This window comes from Chelonoidis abingdonii, chromosome 20, assembly GCF_003597395.2.
Source record: "Chelonoidis abingdonii isolate Lonesome George chromosome 20, CheloAbing_2.0, whole genome shotgun sequence".
Lineage (NCBI taxonomy): Eukaryota > Metazoa > Chordata > Testudines > Testudinidae > Chelonoidis > Chelonoidis abingdonii.
This window is the reverse complement of record NC_133788.1, coordinates 2531875-2548250: the sequence shown is the minus strand read 5'-3', so window position 1 is coordinate 2548250 and position 16376 is coordinate 2531875. Positions and strand designations below refer to the sequence as shown.

General features: G+C 42.2%; 1 protein-coding gene across 5 annotated transcripts in view; it reads left to right on the top strand.

Annotated features, from left to right (window-relative positions):
- Positions 1 to 16376, top strand: part of CWF19L1 (CWF19 like cell cycle control factor 1) — a 54817-nt gene that overhangs the window by 8316 nt on the left and 30125 nt on the right. For 3 of the 5 annotated variants that reach the window (XM_032769922.2, XM_032769924.2, XM_032769923.2), the window contains exons 4-7: positions 1149 to 1250; positions 4160 to 4374; positions 6485 to 6603; positions 15274 to 15358. In XM_032769922.2, coding sequence (XP_032625813.1) covers positions 1149 to 1250; positions 4160 to 4374; positions 6485 to 6603; positions 15274 to 15358 — 521 coding nt within the window. Of the gene's footprint in view, positions 1 to 1148; positions 1251 to 4159; positions 4375 to 5125; positions 5222 to 6484; positions 6604 to 15273; positions 15359 to 16376 lie in introns of those variants that run through there. The other 2 variants (XM_032769926.1, XM_032769925.2) reach the window with 2 other exon arrangements.

The window sequence follows — 16376 nt, the reverse complement described above, 5'->3', positions numbered from 1 at the left end:
GTGCTGGCTCCACTGCTCCCATTGGCCGGGACAACTGAGTTTTGCTTTCCAGCTAAACTTTTTTCTGTTGTTACCTCAGTTCCTTAATCCAACCCCACTCTGTTCTGCTTCATCTATCTCTCCTGTTTAGTGTGTAAGTTGTAGTGTCTGGAGTAGGAACTCTCTTCTTTATTACTTGACTGTACAGGTCCTATCAGAAAGGTGTTCTTGATTGGATTTCCTGGGTGCTTCCACAATATAAAGATCATTTTTTCTAAGATGAGAAGGATGGTGATTGACCTGTTTCACATCAAAGCTTGCTAAAGAGGTTAGCAGCTGTATTGGAAGAGATTGAGTCTTCTCCATTCACAGGTTATGAAGGAGTTAAATTCAGTCTTCAGAGGGCAGGGAGATCTCAGTAGAGGAACCTCAGATCTGGACTTACTTATCCCCATTCACTCTTAGACCTGGTCGACACACGCAATTGTGTGGATATAAGTAAAGGTGTCATCTTATTTTCATTAGGTGAAGTGATGCAACTTTGTTCACTTTGGACACCTACAGTGGTTTAAACCTGGTTTATCTGTTTAACTTATGGTGGTACAGTTTTATCAGTGAAAACTAAACTGAGGAGTCCACACACAAGTTGCACTGTTTTAACTAAACAAATTTAAGTGAAAGTGGTGCAAGTTGTGTATAGGCAATGTTTTAGTTCTTCAGGGCCAAAGCTTAATGAGCTCCTAGGTGTCAAGCAAATCTTGATTATTTATACTGGCTTTTCTTGAGGGGGGAGATTACAGTTGATGGGGACGGGAATGGAAGAATCATTTAATCTTGTTGGCATTATCAATGAAGATGTTCTTAAGGGACACAGTCAACTTGAAATCTATCAAATTAAAAAAAACAAACAGTACTTTAATATACTCTATTAGTATGTGCTATAATGTTCAATTTAGGGGTCTGTGTGTGTGTGTGTGTGTGTGTGTGTTTTAACTGGTGGTTAATAAATATCTAAGAAATGGACAGGATCTAACAAACTCAATTTCTGGATCCGTAACAATAGTATATTTCCTCCGTAGTGAATCTTTTCTTCATAATAGTAAATACAGAATCAAATAAATGTCACAGTTCTGAAACAAGTGAACTAATTATGTGTATTTCTTCCCTAGCTCCTATTCCAACATATGTCTTGGGTGCCAATAACCCGGAAACGGTACATTATTTTCCAGATGTCAATGGCTGTGAACTAGCCGAGAACATTACATACTTAGGTAATGGTATAGATTTTATTTCTGTGTTGGGAATCGGATGTGCTCTTTATGAGAGTATTAAAATGTTGCTGTAGGGGTGCCTTAACTTAGGTTGTGATGGCCCTTTCCTTCCAAACTTCACTTGTTCATTTCTTCACTTGTTGATACCTTCCTTCAGAAATCATGCCAACTAATCTCTTATACTGAGTCTCGTACTGAGGCTCAAGATGAATTGTTTTTGAAACCTTAATAAAATCATTCTGCTTTTTTTCCGATAAGCAACATAAAAAGACATCTTTTGTACTTTTACAACATTTTCAACTTCTTATGAGCTCAACAGAGCTATTTGGGTTGTCAAACTGAGCTTGTTGGACAAGGTTCAGTGATGTCATCAAGTTGCCAACTTTGGGGAAAAAATTGTTGGGAAACAAGTTAATGGCAAAAGAACACTATCCATTGCATATGTGCAGTATGAATTTTCCTCCCTAATTTAGCTATGCATTTATCGTATGTCCACACGACAGAACTGAGCATGAACTAGTCTACTTCAGCTGGTGCAAGCTACAACAGCTGTGGATTTATGCTAGCTGACAGTGCAGCACGGACTTCAGAGTGGACTAGCAGTCAGGCTGCATACCTAGGGCCAAACTGGGATTGTACTACCTGTACTGGAGCTTGTCCTGCACTGTTTTCACTCTTATTGTTACCCATGCTAGCTGGATTCAAGCGAGCTTGGGAAGGCTAGTCCATAAACAGAAGATAAGAATGACCATACTGCGTAATACTGTGGCCAATGCCAGATGCTTTAGAGGGAATGAACAGAACAGGACAATTGAGTGATCCATCCGCCGTTGTCCAGTTCAAGCATCTAGTAGTCAGAGGCTTAGTGATACCCAGAGCATGGGGTTGCGTCCCTGACCATCTTGGCTAATAGCCATTGGTGGACATATCTTCTGTGAACTTACCTAATTCTTTTTTGAACCCAGTTATACTTGTGGCCTTCACAACATCCTCTGACCCCTGGTTCTTGTGTTATGTAAAGGGGTAAATAACATTTTCTTTTTCACTTTCTCCACACTACTCATGATTTTATAGACCTCTATAATATTACCCCTTAGTCATCTCTTTTCCAAGCTGAACAATCCCAGTTTTTTAATCTCTGTTTATATGGAAGCTGTTTCACACCCTTAATCACTTTTGGAGCATGAGCTTTCGTGGGTGAATACCCACTTCGTCGGACGAAGTGGGTATTCACCTACGAAAGGTCATGCTCCAAAACGTCTGTTAGTCTATAAGGTGCCACAGGACTCTTTGTTGCTTTTACAGATCCAGACTAACACGGCTACCCCTCTGATACTTAATCACTTTTGTTCCCCTTCTATGTACTGTTTCCAATTCTAATATATATTTTTTGAGAGGGGACAATCAAAACTGTATGCAGTATTCAGGGGATGGGCATTCCATGGCTTTATATAGTGGTATTTTATGACATTTTCTGTTTTCTTATCTATTCATTTCCTAATGGTTCCTAACATTCTATTAGCTTTTTTAAACTGAAGCTGTGCATTGAACCAATGTTTTCAGAGAACTATGCACAATGACTCCAAGATCTCTTTCTTGAGTGGTAACAGCTCATTTAGACCCCATCATTGTGTATGTATAGTTGGGATTATATTTTCCAAAGTGCATTACTTTGCATTTATCAACACTGAAGTTCATCTGCCATTTTGTTGCCCAGTCACCCAGTCTTATGTGATCCCTTTGTAATTCTTCACTGTCTGCTTTGGACCTAATTACCTTAAGTAATTTTGTATCCTTTGTAAACTTTGCCACCTTACTGTTTACCCCTTTTTCCAGATCATTTATGAATATGTTGAACAGCACTGGTCTCAGTACAGACCCTTGGGAATTCCTCTATTTATCTCTTGCCACTGTGAAAACTGACTGTTTATCGCTACCCTTTTGTTTCCTATCTTTTAACCGGTTACTAATCCATAAGAGCACCTTCCCTCTTATCCGAAGACTGCTTACTTTGCTTAAGAGCCTTTGGTGAGGGATGTTGTCAAAGGCTTTTTCTAAGTATACTGTATCCACTGGATTACCCTTCTCCACATGTTTGACCCCCTCAAACGATTCTAATAGATTGGTGAGGCATGATTTTCCTTTACAAAAACTGTATTGATTCTTCTCCAACAAATCGTGTTCATCTGTGTGACTGATATTTCTCTTCTTTTAGTGTAGTTTCAGCCAATTTGCCCAGTACTGAAGTTAGGCTTACCAGCCTACATAACTGCAAGGATCCACCTCTGGAGCATTTTTTAAAAAATTGGCATTACGTTAGCTACTCTCCAGTCATCTTGTACAGAGAATGATTTAAGCAATAGTTTACATACCAAAGCTAATACTGTAGTTCTACAATTTCATATCTGAGTTTCTTTAGAACTCTTGGGTGAGTACCTTCTGGTCCTAGTGACTTATAGTGACTGCTGGATTTATCATTCGTTCAAAAACCTCTTGGACCAGATTCCATGTGTTTCTTAGGACTGTATCAAGAATCGCCTCTCGCCATGTGGGTTCCAGAACTAGCTGCTCCAAGAAGCAGTCATTGATGGTGTCTAGAAATTTTATCTCTGCATCCCATCCTAAGCTGACATGTAGTATGGGTTTTGTTGAAATCTCCCATTATTATTGCGTTTTCTATTTTTGTAGCCTTTTTAATCCCCCTGAGCATTTTAAGTGGAACGAGGTTTCCAGTCATTGAGCCAAATCCTGGAGTCCTAACTGCAATTAATGCCTTACCAGAGCCGGTCAGTTTCCTCATAAGCAAAGACTGAATAAATAAGCAAGAACTGCAAAACTTGGACTCCTCTTAGCATGACATATTTGAGTAGTTTCTTACAATACTTAATTTCATTTGTGTTTTACTACAGGCCGTAAAGGCATTTTCAGCGGCACCTCAGGATTGCAGATTGCCTACCTGAGTGGTACAGAATCCCTGAGTGAGCCAGCTCCAGCCTACAGTTTCAGCTCCAAGGATGTGTCAGAACTGAAAATATCTTTATTATCTACTCCAAAATTCAAAGGTGTTGATATCTTGCTGACATCCCCTTGGCCCAGAGGTGTAGGGAATTTTGGAAATAAACCTGTAAGTATTCAAATTCACTTGAAATGGGTTAAATGTGCAGTTTCCACTCACTGTAGCTATTTGTAGATTTAAAAAAAAAAAAAAAGCTTTAAAAATGGCTTGTCAGACTGGTTTCTGTTTTGAGGATGCTTATCTTGGCTCTTGAATTGGGTAAGTAGGGCCCATGGTGTCCTCTTGAGTTCAGACAATGAGCTGTCATCTTTCCTGTGGTCTCATTGTTTTCCACACTAGGATTGTTTGTGGTACAAATTAGAGACGTTTTTAATTCCAATTAATCTTTTGAATCTTTTACTGTCTGACTTGCGGATCTTGTAACTTCTTTTGTGTCATGTGTGTGAAGTATGCTGAATAATCTGATTTCATCCACAGGCCTCTTGCAGACTTCTCATAACAGCAGCTTACCTCTCCCTAGTGAAGAGGCACATCTGCTACCTCAGTTTCTCCACTATTAGTGGTCTTCTATGGGCTGGTACATTGCTGTGGTGCCCTTGACCCTCTGGTTAAAAGTTGGTGTCTCTTCTGGGGACAGCCAAAAGTCCAACTAAAGAAATAAGTCCTTCCATCCCTCTCTGGGCTCAGAATAGCTCTTTGACTCCTCCAAGAGTTCAATAGTCCCTTACTCTTCTTAGGGCACTTTTGACTTTTTGTCGTCTGTGCAGGAGTATATCACCCACCACCCACAGGTAGGACTTTTCTGCTCTGGGTTCTGGCCCTAACCACCGAATTCACTTTCCCTCAGCCATTTCCTACATGACCTGTTGTTTGTCAGTCTGCTGCCTCTGGAGAGTCTCGCTCTGCTCTCTCTCAGCACCTCCTGCTCCCATGGTCTCTTCTTTGCTGTGTGGAGGTCAGTGGAGTTTCCGCTGGTCCTTTCCCAGGCCCCACTTCCTGGAGAATCTGCTAACATAGTGCTGCTCTGGCTAGCTTTCTTTTCACTGAGCACAGGCTGCCTTTTATAAGCAAGTCGCAGCAAGCCTGGCTGTCAGTCACATGGTCTCTGGACTCTGTCACAGGTGAGGCTAGACACAAACACTCTTATAGGGCTAGCTCACCCTGTGATGCTACTGAAGTTTATATACCTCTTGCCTGAGTGAAGGTCAACACATTTTTCTTGCACTACTGACTTTTCTGTTACACATCAGTTCGCTATAGTCAATGCAGGAAGCATCTACTATAAAGCTGAGTTCCAACTTCCAGTCAAGCTCCCATTTTCAGTTGCTCTTAACATTTTCAAACACATTTTGGAAGGAGAAATAACATGGTTGGTGCTGGCTAAAGAAGGGATGTGGTGATGGGGCTGTTGGAAGTGGAGGATGAAAATTGGAGCAAAAATGTTCAGTTTTTGTGTTAAGTGAACCTGGGGAAAATAATTTCGCCCATATGTTCTAAACACACACTTTTCTCTCTGAACACTTAAAGTCTAAAACTAGAAACTTTGTACTTGTTCTATTTGAAAATCTCATTTATATTAACAAAGTAATCAAGGTTTGAAGAAATAGTTTGACTGTTTTTAAAGGTTTACATGTTTAATCTGTGGCCCCACAAACGGTTTGTTGGCAGAGAGTCCCAGCCTGACTTCCTAGATGGTTATTTGGGCCAGCACTTGTAGCAGTGATGGGGAGGGCATAGGGTGAGGGCATTTGTGAGGGCTGGGGAGCTCTCATGGATGGGGACAAGAAGGGGGAGCACAGATATTCCCCAGTCTTTTGTTTGTTGATGAAGGGTGTCCAATGGAGAACAGGGCTGAGGGGATGGGGAGAAAGAAGGGCCAGGGGGCAGCTAACTAGCGGGGATATGGGAGACTGTGTGTATCTGGGGATTATATCTAGCCACCTACTGCCAGGGCTTCTGAGCTCTGTGCCAGAGCTTTCGCTTTGTACAATCTCTGGTAGCGGGAAGAGCTGGCTAAATAGCTGAGCTATTCAAGCCCCACTGCTAGCAACATTTATGAGAGAATTCGAACTCTGGCTCAAACGTGCTGCTGTTCAGCAGAGGTGCAGAGCACAAAATCTCTAAAATACACAGAACAAAGAAACTCTATGCTGAACCATTTTTCTCTGCATTGCAAACCCAGAGGATTTTAGACTAATGCTTTATTTGGCTTTTATAGGGAGAAATGGATACTCAGAGATGTGGCTCTGTGTTAATATCGAATCTTGCCACAAGTCTGAAGCCAAGATATCACTTTGCTGCATTGGAGAAGACCTATTATGAAAGACTTCCTTATAGGTATGTAGGACCTTGAGAAACCACTCTTATTTTATAAGAAAGTTTGGTTTTCTAGCATGTATGGGAAGCAATTCTAAAATTATAATTTGCTAAATGAGCATTATAGCTTGTAGGTACCTTAATTTATTCCAGTGCACACCCTGACTTCATCTCAAGCATATTTTGTGGCCAAAACCCCCATCTACACTAGGAAGTTGACCCATTGCTGCTGATAAATGTCAGCAATACATCATCTATGAACTTATGTTACAAATAGAATAACTGCTACTGTGGATTTTACAAAACACATTTCCTCACCAAGAGGTTACGGCAGCATTCTACATGGTTGGAGACAGATGAAGTTAGGCGGACTGGCCACCACAGGGAAGAGAAGCAGGAGGAATTCCACACACCTAGAAGTTTCCTATCGATACCTTGTTCTCATTGTGGAAACTAAGATACCTTTTAAATTCCAGTAGGCCCAAGGGAAGGGAGAGATGTACTTGGCACTAGTGAGGCCATGTCTGGAGTATTGTGTCCAGTTTTGGGTCCCCCTCTACATAAAGGATATGGACCAATTGGAGAGAGTCCAGCAGAGGGCAATGAAAATGATTAGGGGCCTGGGGGCACATGACTTACGAGGAGAGGCTGAGGGAACTGGGTTTATTTAATCTGCAGAAGAAAAGAATAAGGGGAGATTTGATAGTAGCCTTCGACTGCCTGAAGTGGGGATTCCAAAGAGGATGGCGCTCAGCTGTTCTCAATGGTGGCAGATGACAGAACAAGGAGCAATAGTCTCAAGTTGCAGTGGGGAGGTCTAGGCTGGATGTTATGAAAAACTATTTCACTAGGAGGGTGGTGAAGCACCAGAATCGGTTACCTAGGGCCGTGGTGGAGTCTCCATCCTTAGAGGTTTTTAGGCCCAGCTTGACAAAGCCGTGGCTGGGATGATTTCGTTGGTGTTGGTCCTGCTTTGAGCAGGGGATTGGACTAGATGACCTCCTGAGGTCTCTTCCAACCCTAATCTATGATTGTATGTATGGGACATATAGGTTGGGCCGAGCAGCCACCCACACACAAGCTTGATTTTCTTACCCACAAAGAGTTCTCCAATTTTCCAAGGAAGACAGACAGTCCTTGTTGGGGATTCAATACTCAGAAGAACTGAAACAGTATTCTGCAAGGGACAGGAGGACAACCAGAGAGTGTGCTACTTTTCCAGAGCCAAGACATGCTATGTTAATCTAAGATTGAATAAGCTTTTTAAGTCTATGGGGAAGGATCCATTTGTGATGGTTCAAATTGGCAGTAACAACATGGTGTTGGAATACGTCTCAGAGATAGTAGATGACCTCAGTGAACTCGAAGCATGCTGAAGAAGAATGTCCAATCAATCTTCTTTGAGATCCTTCATGTCCTTTGTGCAAAGGAAGGCAGAAGAATCTGGATGTGAATTGCTGGGTAGGAGGGGTTTGGTTCCGTGAAACGTTGGTCCATGTTCTATGGGGGGAGAGGCCTGTGTAGTTTGTATAGCCTTCACCTCCTGGAGGACAGGCTGGCTAAGTAGGTAGGAAGGAGTTGAACTAAATTACTGTGGATAGATGTAAAGTAATGCACATTGGAAAAAATAACCTCAACTATACATACAATATGATGGGGGCTAATTTAGCTACAACGAGGCAGGAAAAAGATCTTGGAGTCATCATGGATAGTTCTCTGAAGATGTCCACGCAGTGTGCAGAGGCGGTCAAAATAGCAAACAGGATGTTAGGAATCATTAAAAAGGGAATAGAGAATAAGACTGAGAATATATTATTGCCCTTATATAAAGTGATGGTATGTCCACATCTCGAATACTGCGTACAGATATGGTCTTCTCATCTCAAAAAAGAAATACCGACACTAGAAAAGGTTCAGAAAAGGGCAACTAAAATAATTAGGGGTTTGGAGAGGGTCCCATATGAGGAAAGATTAAAGAGGCAAGGACTAAGGGGCGATATGATAGAGATATAAAATCATGAGTGATGTGGAGAAAGTGGATAAGGAAAAGTTATTTACTTATTCCCATAATACAAGAACTAGGAGTCACCAAATGAAATTAATAGGCAGCAAGTTTAAAACAAATAAAAGGAAGTTCTTCTTCACGTAGCACACAGTCAATTTGTGGAACTCCTTACCTGAGGAGGCTGTGAAGGCTAGGACTATAACAGTGTTTAAAAGAGAACTAGATAAATTCATGGAGGTTAAGTCCATAGGTGGGTATTAGCCAGGATGAGTAAGGAATGGTGTCCCTAGCCTCTGTTTGTCAGAGGATGGAGGTGGATGGCAGGAGAGAGATCACTTGATCATTGCCTGTTAGGTCCACTCCCTCTGGGGCACCTGGCATTGGCCACTGTTGGTAGACAGGATACTGGGCTAGATGGACCTTTGGTCTGACCCGTTATGGCCGTTCTTATGTTAAAAGGGGATGGTGAAAAGAGGGAAGATATGAGTGCTTAGTTAGCACAAGATTGAGATGTTGAGAACAAAATTGAGCCAGGAACCAAATGACATGAAGAGAAGGAATTTTGGAATTGAATTCTTGAAATTTTCCGAATTCTTGAAGCCTGAGTAACAAACAAGAGGAACTGAGATTGCTCATTTATGAGCATAAATTTGATCTAGCCGATATAATTGAAATCTGGTTGGATGATTCACAAATGTTATGAAATGTTAAAGCCAGTTGTTATAACCTATTTGGGAAGGATCGTGCAAGCAACAGGAGTGTGTGTGTGTGTGTGTGTGTGTGTTGGTGTGTTGGGCGGGGAGGGAGGATGGCATAACCTTTTTCCGAGTCACTGATAACTCAGAAGAAATGATTGCTTGTGGATCTATGTTCTAATAGATAAAGAACAAGATGAGGTACTAGTTTCTCTCTGCTACAGGCCAGCTCACACATAGAGCAGGATGCTTCCTTATGCACCAATCTATAATGTGTAAAGAGAAGAGATAAATGTGTAATCATGGGGGACTTTCGTTTGAGTGACATATGCTGGAGGTCTTATGCTACCAATACTTAAACATCCTTGGATTTGTAAACATTACAAATAACTAGGACTGTCGATTAATCACAGTTAATGTACGCGATCAATTAAAACTATGATTAATTGCATTTTTAATTACACTGTTAAACAATAGAATACCAATTGAAATTTATTAAATATTTTGGATTGTTTTACATGTTCATATTTATTGTATTCTGTGTTGTAATTGAAATCAAAGGATATATTTGATTACAAATATTTGCACTGTAAAAGTGATAAAAGAAATAGTATTTTTCAATTCACCTTGTACAAGTACTCTAGTGCAATCTCTTTGTCGTTAAAGTGCAACTTACCAGTGTAGATTTTGTTTTATTACATAACTGCACTCAAAAACAAATCAATGTAAAACTTCAGAGCCTACAAGTCCACTCAGTCCTAATTCTTGTTCAACCAATCGCTAACACAAACAAGTTTGTTTACATTTACAAGAGATAATACTGCCCACTTCTTATTTACAATATCACCAGAAAGTGAGAACTGGCATTTGCATGGCACTTTTGTAGCCAGCATTGCAAGGTATTTATGTGCTAGATATGCTAAACATTCATATACCCCTTCATGCTTCGGCCTCTGTTCCAGAGGACATGCTTCCATGCTGATGACACTTATTTAAAAAAAAAATGCATCAATTAAATTTGTGACTGAACTCTTTCGGGGAGAATTGTATGTCCCCTACTCTGTTTTACCCAAATTAGGCCATATATTTCATGTTATAGCAGTCTCGGATGATGACGCAGCACGTGTCTTTTTAAGAATACTTTCACTGCAGATTTGACAAAACACAAAGAAGGTACCAATGTGAGATATCTAAAGAAAGCTACACCACTCAACCCAAGGTTTAAGAATCTGAAGTACCTTCCAAAATCTGAGAGGGACGAGGTGTCGAGCATGCTTTCAGAAGTCTTAAAAGAGCAACACTCGGATGCGGAAACTACAGAACCCAAACCACCAAAAAGGAAAATCAACCTTCTGCTGGTGGCATCAGACTCAGATGATGAAAATGAACATGCATCGGTCCTCGCTGCTTTGGATTGTTATCGAGCAGAATCAGTCATAAGCGTAGACGCATGTCCCCTGGAATGGTGGTTGAAGCATGAAGGGACATATGACTCTTTAGCTCATCTGGCATGTAAATACCTTGCAATGCCAGCTACAGCAGCGCCATGAGAGTGCCTGTTCTCACTTTCGGGTGACTTTGTAAACAAGAAGTGGGCAGCTTTATCTCCTGCAAACGTAAACAAACTTGTTCATCTGAGCGATTGGCTGAACAAGGAGTAGAACTAACTGGACTTGCAGGCTCTAAAATTTACATTGTTTTATTTTTGATACACGTGGTATAGTCCCATTTTATGTGATCACAAGACTCTTTGCATTCCTTCTGGAGTCTGTTAAACAGAAGCTACTACAATCAGGCATTTTTTCAGTCAGCAGGTCCAGATCACTTCCATCCAAGAGCTTTAAAAGAGCTGACTGAAGGGCTTGCTGGACTGTTAATGTTAATTTTCAATATGTCTTAGAGCACTGGGATAGTTCCAGAAGACTGAAATAAAGCTAATGTGTAACTTTTGAAAAGGGTAATGGTCTGTTGGTTTGACATCCGTCCTGGGCAAGATAATAGAACGCCAATATAGGGCTCGATTAATAAAGAATTAAATGAGGGTAATGTAATTAAAGCAAATCAATATGGGGTTTTGGAGGATAGAGCCAATCAAATTAACTATCTTTTTAGATATCTTTAGCAACCAAATGTATAATAGTGTTGCTATCATACACTTACACTTCTCTAAGGTGTTTGACTTGGTACTGCACTACATTTTGATTTAAAAAAAATTAAAATGATATAAAATTAATATGGCACATGTTAAACAGATTAAAAACTGGCTAACTGATAAGATTTCAGAATGTTACAGTAAATGGGGAATAGTCATCAAAGCATGTCTGTGTGCAGCAGGGTCCCTAGAGATTGGTTTTTGGCCCTGTGCTATTTAATGTTTTATCAGTGACCTGGAAGAAAACATAAATCACTGATAAAGTTTGCGGATGGCACAGAAATTGGTGGAGTGGCACGTAATGAAGAGGACAGATCTCTGATTCAGAGCAATCTAGATTGCTTGGTAAACAGGGCCCAAGGAAACAATATGCATTTTACTGTGCATACCATCCTATCATCTAGGAACAAAAAACAGGCCATGCTTACAGGCTGGGGGCCTGTGTCCTTGTAACTAAAGACTCTGAAAATGATTTGGGGGTGACGATCAACTGAAGATGAGTTCCTGATGTGATGATGTGTCCAAAAGAATGAATGAAATCCTGGGATACATTATTGGGGAATCTCAAGTAGGAGTAGAGAGGTTATTTTACCTCTGTATTTGGCACTGGCACTACCTCTACTGGAATACTGTGTCCAGTTTTGGTGCCCACAATTCAGGAAGGATGCGGATAAATTGGCGAGGGTTCAGAGAATAGCCAGAAGAGTGATTGAAGGATTAGAAATGAAGGAACAGAAGTTTGATACAGTGTAGAGTTAAGCACAAATGTTTATTACACACAGCACTGGCGGAGTGTCTCTTTGCTTATTAGGCTCAGTGAGACACTGCTGTACAATTGATTACAATAGATGATATAGGGTGCCAATGGGCGGAGAGAAGCGACAGGGTGGGAGTTCCCGAGCCCCTGGATAGGTTCTAGCAGCAAGACAAAATTAGCACAATAAGCCAATAGTCTAACAGATTACATAATGGCTCCGCCTATAGCTCAGGTTAACGTGTTTGCTAGCACACAAGTGTTGTCCCTCAAAATTCTCCTCTTGCAATGTGTAAGTTAAATTCTGATTTCGGGTCCATAGAAATGACAGGGCTCTTTCCAGACAGATTGGCTCACAGGTACATTCCTGGAGGGTTTAAACAAAAAGAACAGTAAACAGCAATGACAATCATGTATGGTTTACAACTGCGTTTCTGAGAACTGGGATTGGCATCTGTAAGGGAGGATGCCATAACTCATGCTATCATGTTAGGCTTGTCCCTGAACCCTGGTAGGCATTCAAGGAGTATGTACCGTTATCTCTTCCTGAACCAGGGAGCAGACTTTAAGGCTCCTCTTAGTGAGTTATGTGCCTATAACTCATGATAAGGCTCCCAATTACTGCTCTCCACATGGAGTTATGCTGTCTCAGCTTATTTTATGTATAGTTAAAACAAACTTGGTCATTTCCTGATTTTCCCAGCTTTCTTAAGCCATGTGTTGTCCATTGTTAACTAGGCCTTATGCCTCAGACTAAGCCGTGGAATTTAACAGACACTGTGGTCAAGATCTTACATATGTATTATTGGGATTTTGGCCCTTCAAGAAAACATTCCTGATAGTGATCGACTCAAGGAGCTCAGTTCATTTAGCTTAACAGAGAGAAGTTTAAGGGGTGACTTGATTATAGCCTGTAACAATGGTCCCCAACCTTTTTGTCTCGTGGGCACCAGACGAAGGACCATGGCGGCGGTCGAGCATCCGCTGAAATGCTGCCGAAATTCAGTGGCATTTCGACGGCGACGCCTCTGGATGACATCGCTTGTTGGCGGCAAGTGGTGTCATCCAGAGGCATCGCCGCCAAATTTCAGCGGCATTTTGGCAGATGCTCGATTGCTTGCCAGGACACGGGTGCATTTAGATGCCCCCACGGGTGCCATGGCGCCCACGGACACCGGGTTGGGGACCCGTAGTCTATAAGTACCTACAAGGGGAACAAATATTTAATAATGAGTTTTTCAGTCTAGCAGACAACGGTATAACTTGATGCAAGGACTGAAAGCTGAAGCTACGCAAATTCAGACTGGAAATAAGTCATACATTTTTAATGTAACTAGCCACTGGAACAATTTATCCGGGGTCGTGGTGGATTCTGTTTTTCTGTGGCCTGTGCTACACAGGACATCAGACTAGATGATCATAATGGGCCTTCCTGACCTTAGAATCTATGAACCATTACAGAAACCCTGAGTCAGAAATTGTTATAATAGTTATAATTAATGATGAAACAATATTTGAGGCTGTTTTCTGTCTCCAGTGTAATAATTGGACCTGTAAATAAAAATGAAGGAAAGACTAAGGACAATGTGTTGGCCCAGCCGTGAGTTATTGCCAAACCAGCAGGAAGCATCCTCCAAGTTGTAGGTTTTAAAATACTTAAATATCCTTTATCTCTGCACTCAAAAGTGGCTTTTATTAAAATTTTCAGGTCTGATAAGCTACTGCCATCAGAACTTCTCATCAGTGGACTCAGGTTTAATTCTAGAGCATGCTAAGCATTTTGGCCCTAATCCAGCAAAGCATTTAAGAATTTGCTTAATTTTAACGATGTGAGTAATTTCATTGATACCACTAGGAGTACTAGTTTGTTTAACGTTAAGCACAAGCATAAATACTTTGTTGGATCAGAGTGAAAATTCTCAGTACTCTGTAGAATTGAGCTCCACATACCCACATCTTTATGCCATTACTTAGGAAACTTACTTTGAAGAAAATCCAGCAACAGTTACAACAGGCTGTGTATTTGATTCCCTGGCTGGTTTACTCCTGAGGGCATTCTGTGACAGAAAATTAAAAATTCTGCACACAATATTTTAAAATTTTGCAAATTTTATTTGTCAAATAAATGTGGAGACTCCAGGATGGCCTTGGGGCACAGGCCCCTGGCTGCACGGAGGTGAGAGATACTGTACAACTCCCTCCGGGACACGGACTCAGTGGTGAGGCTGCACCCAACCCTGACATGGCACAAGGACCCAACCTGCCCCAGAAACACCCCAAGGCCCTGCCCCTCTGTGTGGGGCAGGCAGGCTCAGCAAGGCAGAATCCAAGTGTGGCGGGGCTTACTGTGGGGGCATCCATGTATGGGTTTAGGGTTCTGTATGGGGCAATCTGTGTGTGGGTAGCTCAGTGGGGGATCTGGATGCACAGAGGCTGGTTGGGGAGGCTCTGAGTGCAGTGGTAATGGGACTCTGCAGGGGGGTCCAGATGAAGATAGAGCTCTGCACAGGGGTGTGTGTGTGTGGGGGGGGATAGAGCCTGGTGGGAGGCCTGGGGGGGTCCAGATGCTGGTGGAGGGGGGTTCCAGGTGTGGGTGGCTCGTCAGGGTGGTCCAGGTACAAGGGGAGTGGTGCTCATCAGAGGGTTTCTGAGTGTGTGGGGGGGTGAGGGGGTCTGATCCACCCCGGATGCTGTGCTAGGAAAGAGGAAGCCCTGTCCTCCCCCAGCCCAGCCAGGACTAGCAGCTGAGCCTGGCGCAGGGTAGGAGCCACCACCTGGGTCTTCCTCAGTCCCGTCTCCTGCCTTGCAGTGATTTACCTCTCTGCCAGCTGCCCTGGGCATCTGAAACACACTGCTGGGGAGGGTTGCATGACCGCTCTTGTGGCTTCCCATGGCTTCCCTTTGCTTCCTCATCAGAAAGTCATTTTTCTGCGAGGGAGCGAATAAATCTGTGAGGGACATAAATTCTGCACATGCGCAGTGGTCCCCCAGGAGTACTGGTTCTTAGTGGTAGTGATCAGCAAACAGTAGCTTCTGCTGTAATAACTTTGTCAAAAATATATTTAAAATGTTTGTTTTTCCAAAGAAACCATGTGGTCCTACAGGAGAATGCACAGCATGTGAGCAGATTTATAGCTCTTGCCAACGTTGGCAATACAAGCAAGAAAAAGGTAATGACAAATGCTTGATTATTTTCTTCTATCAAATATAGATATTGTGGAAACAAGCATGGCTTTGGACATCTAATTGACTTTTAGAGTATGGCTGGGGTCACACATTGAATGATGGGGCCTTTCTGATGTCACAATTACATACAGATTTGTGACGGCAAAGTTGGAATCTCATCACTCAAGTAATATTCCATAATGTTTGGTAGATGAGGTTAAAAACAGAGAAAACATTTTTAAAATCATGTCTGTTTCCCTCTGTGTCATACTCAGGGTACAATTCATACTAGTGCAGGGTCGGTGCAAGGATATTTTGCACCCTAGGTGACACTTCCACCTTGTGGTTCCCCTCTCTCCCTCCCCCCGCAACCTCAGAAAACTAGTCAGCTTAGCATTATAAACAGCCTGTCAGAAGCAGTAACAGCTGTTGTAATGTTTCTTTTTTACCTTTAAGGCATTTCAGTTGTTTGCCATTGCCTCTGATGGTGTCCCATTCAAAGTCTTACTATTGTGTAAAGCTAAACAATTGAGCTTTGAATTGCATCACCAGCCAGGTTAGGCAGGGTGACAAATCCCCTTTGCCCCAAAGGGCCATTATCCCCTGGTGACTAATTTCTACTCCAAGTCTGTAAAGCACTTTTAAGGTAAATATATTATTCCTTCAGTATTACTCATGCACACATCTCACAAAGATTCTCACTCTTGACAAGTTGCCAGCCTTGTGTAGATCCCTTTCATATTCCTGTTTGTGAGTAAGTGCCTTGTAAGACACGTGTGGGATGCAGTGAATTTGTCAGGCCTGCGGTGACAGCTGTTTGTGAAGATCAGGGGGCCCTTTGCCAAGGGGTACTGGTGTCACAGTGAGCTTGGGGTGGCTGGCAGTATGGGCAGGGTACTGAGGCCGGTGGGGCAGGTAACACTCACTGGGTTAGGGGGTCGGCGGTGCCAGGATGGGGCAGGGGCAGGTACCTGTCATTCTCCAGTGCTCGGGCCACGCCCGGGCCAGCAGCCTCTTCACCTC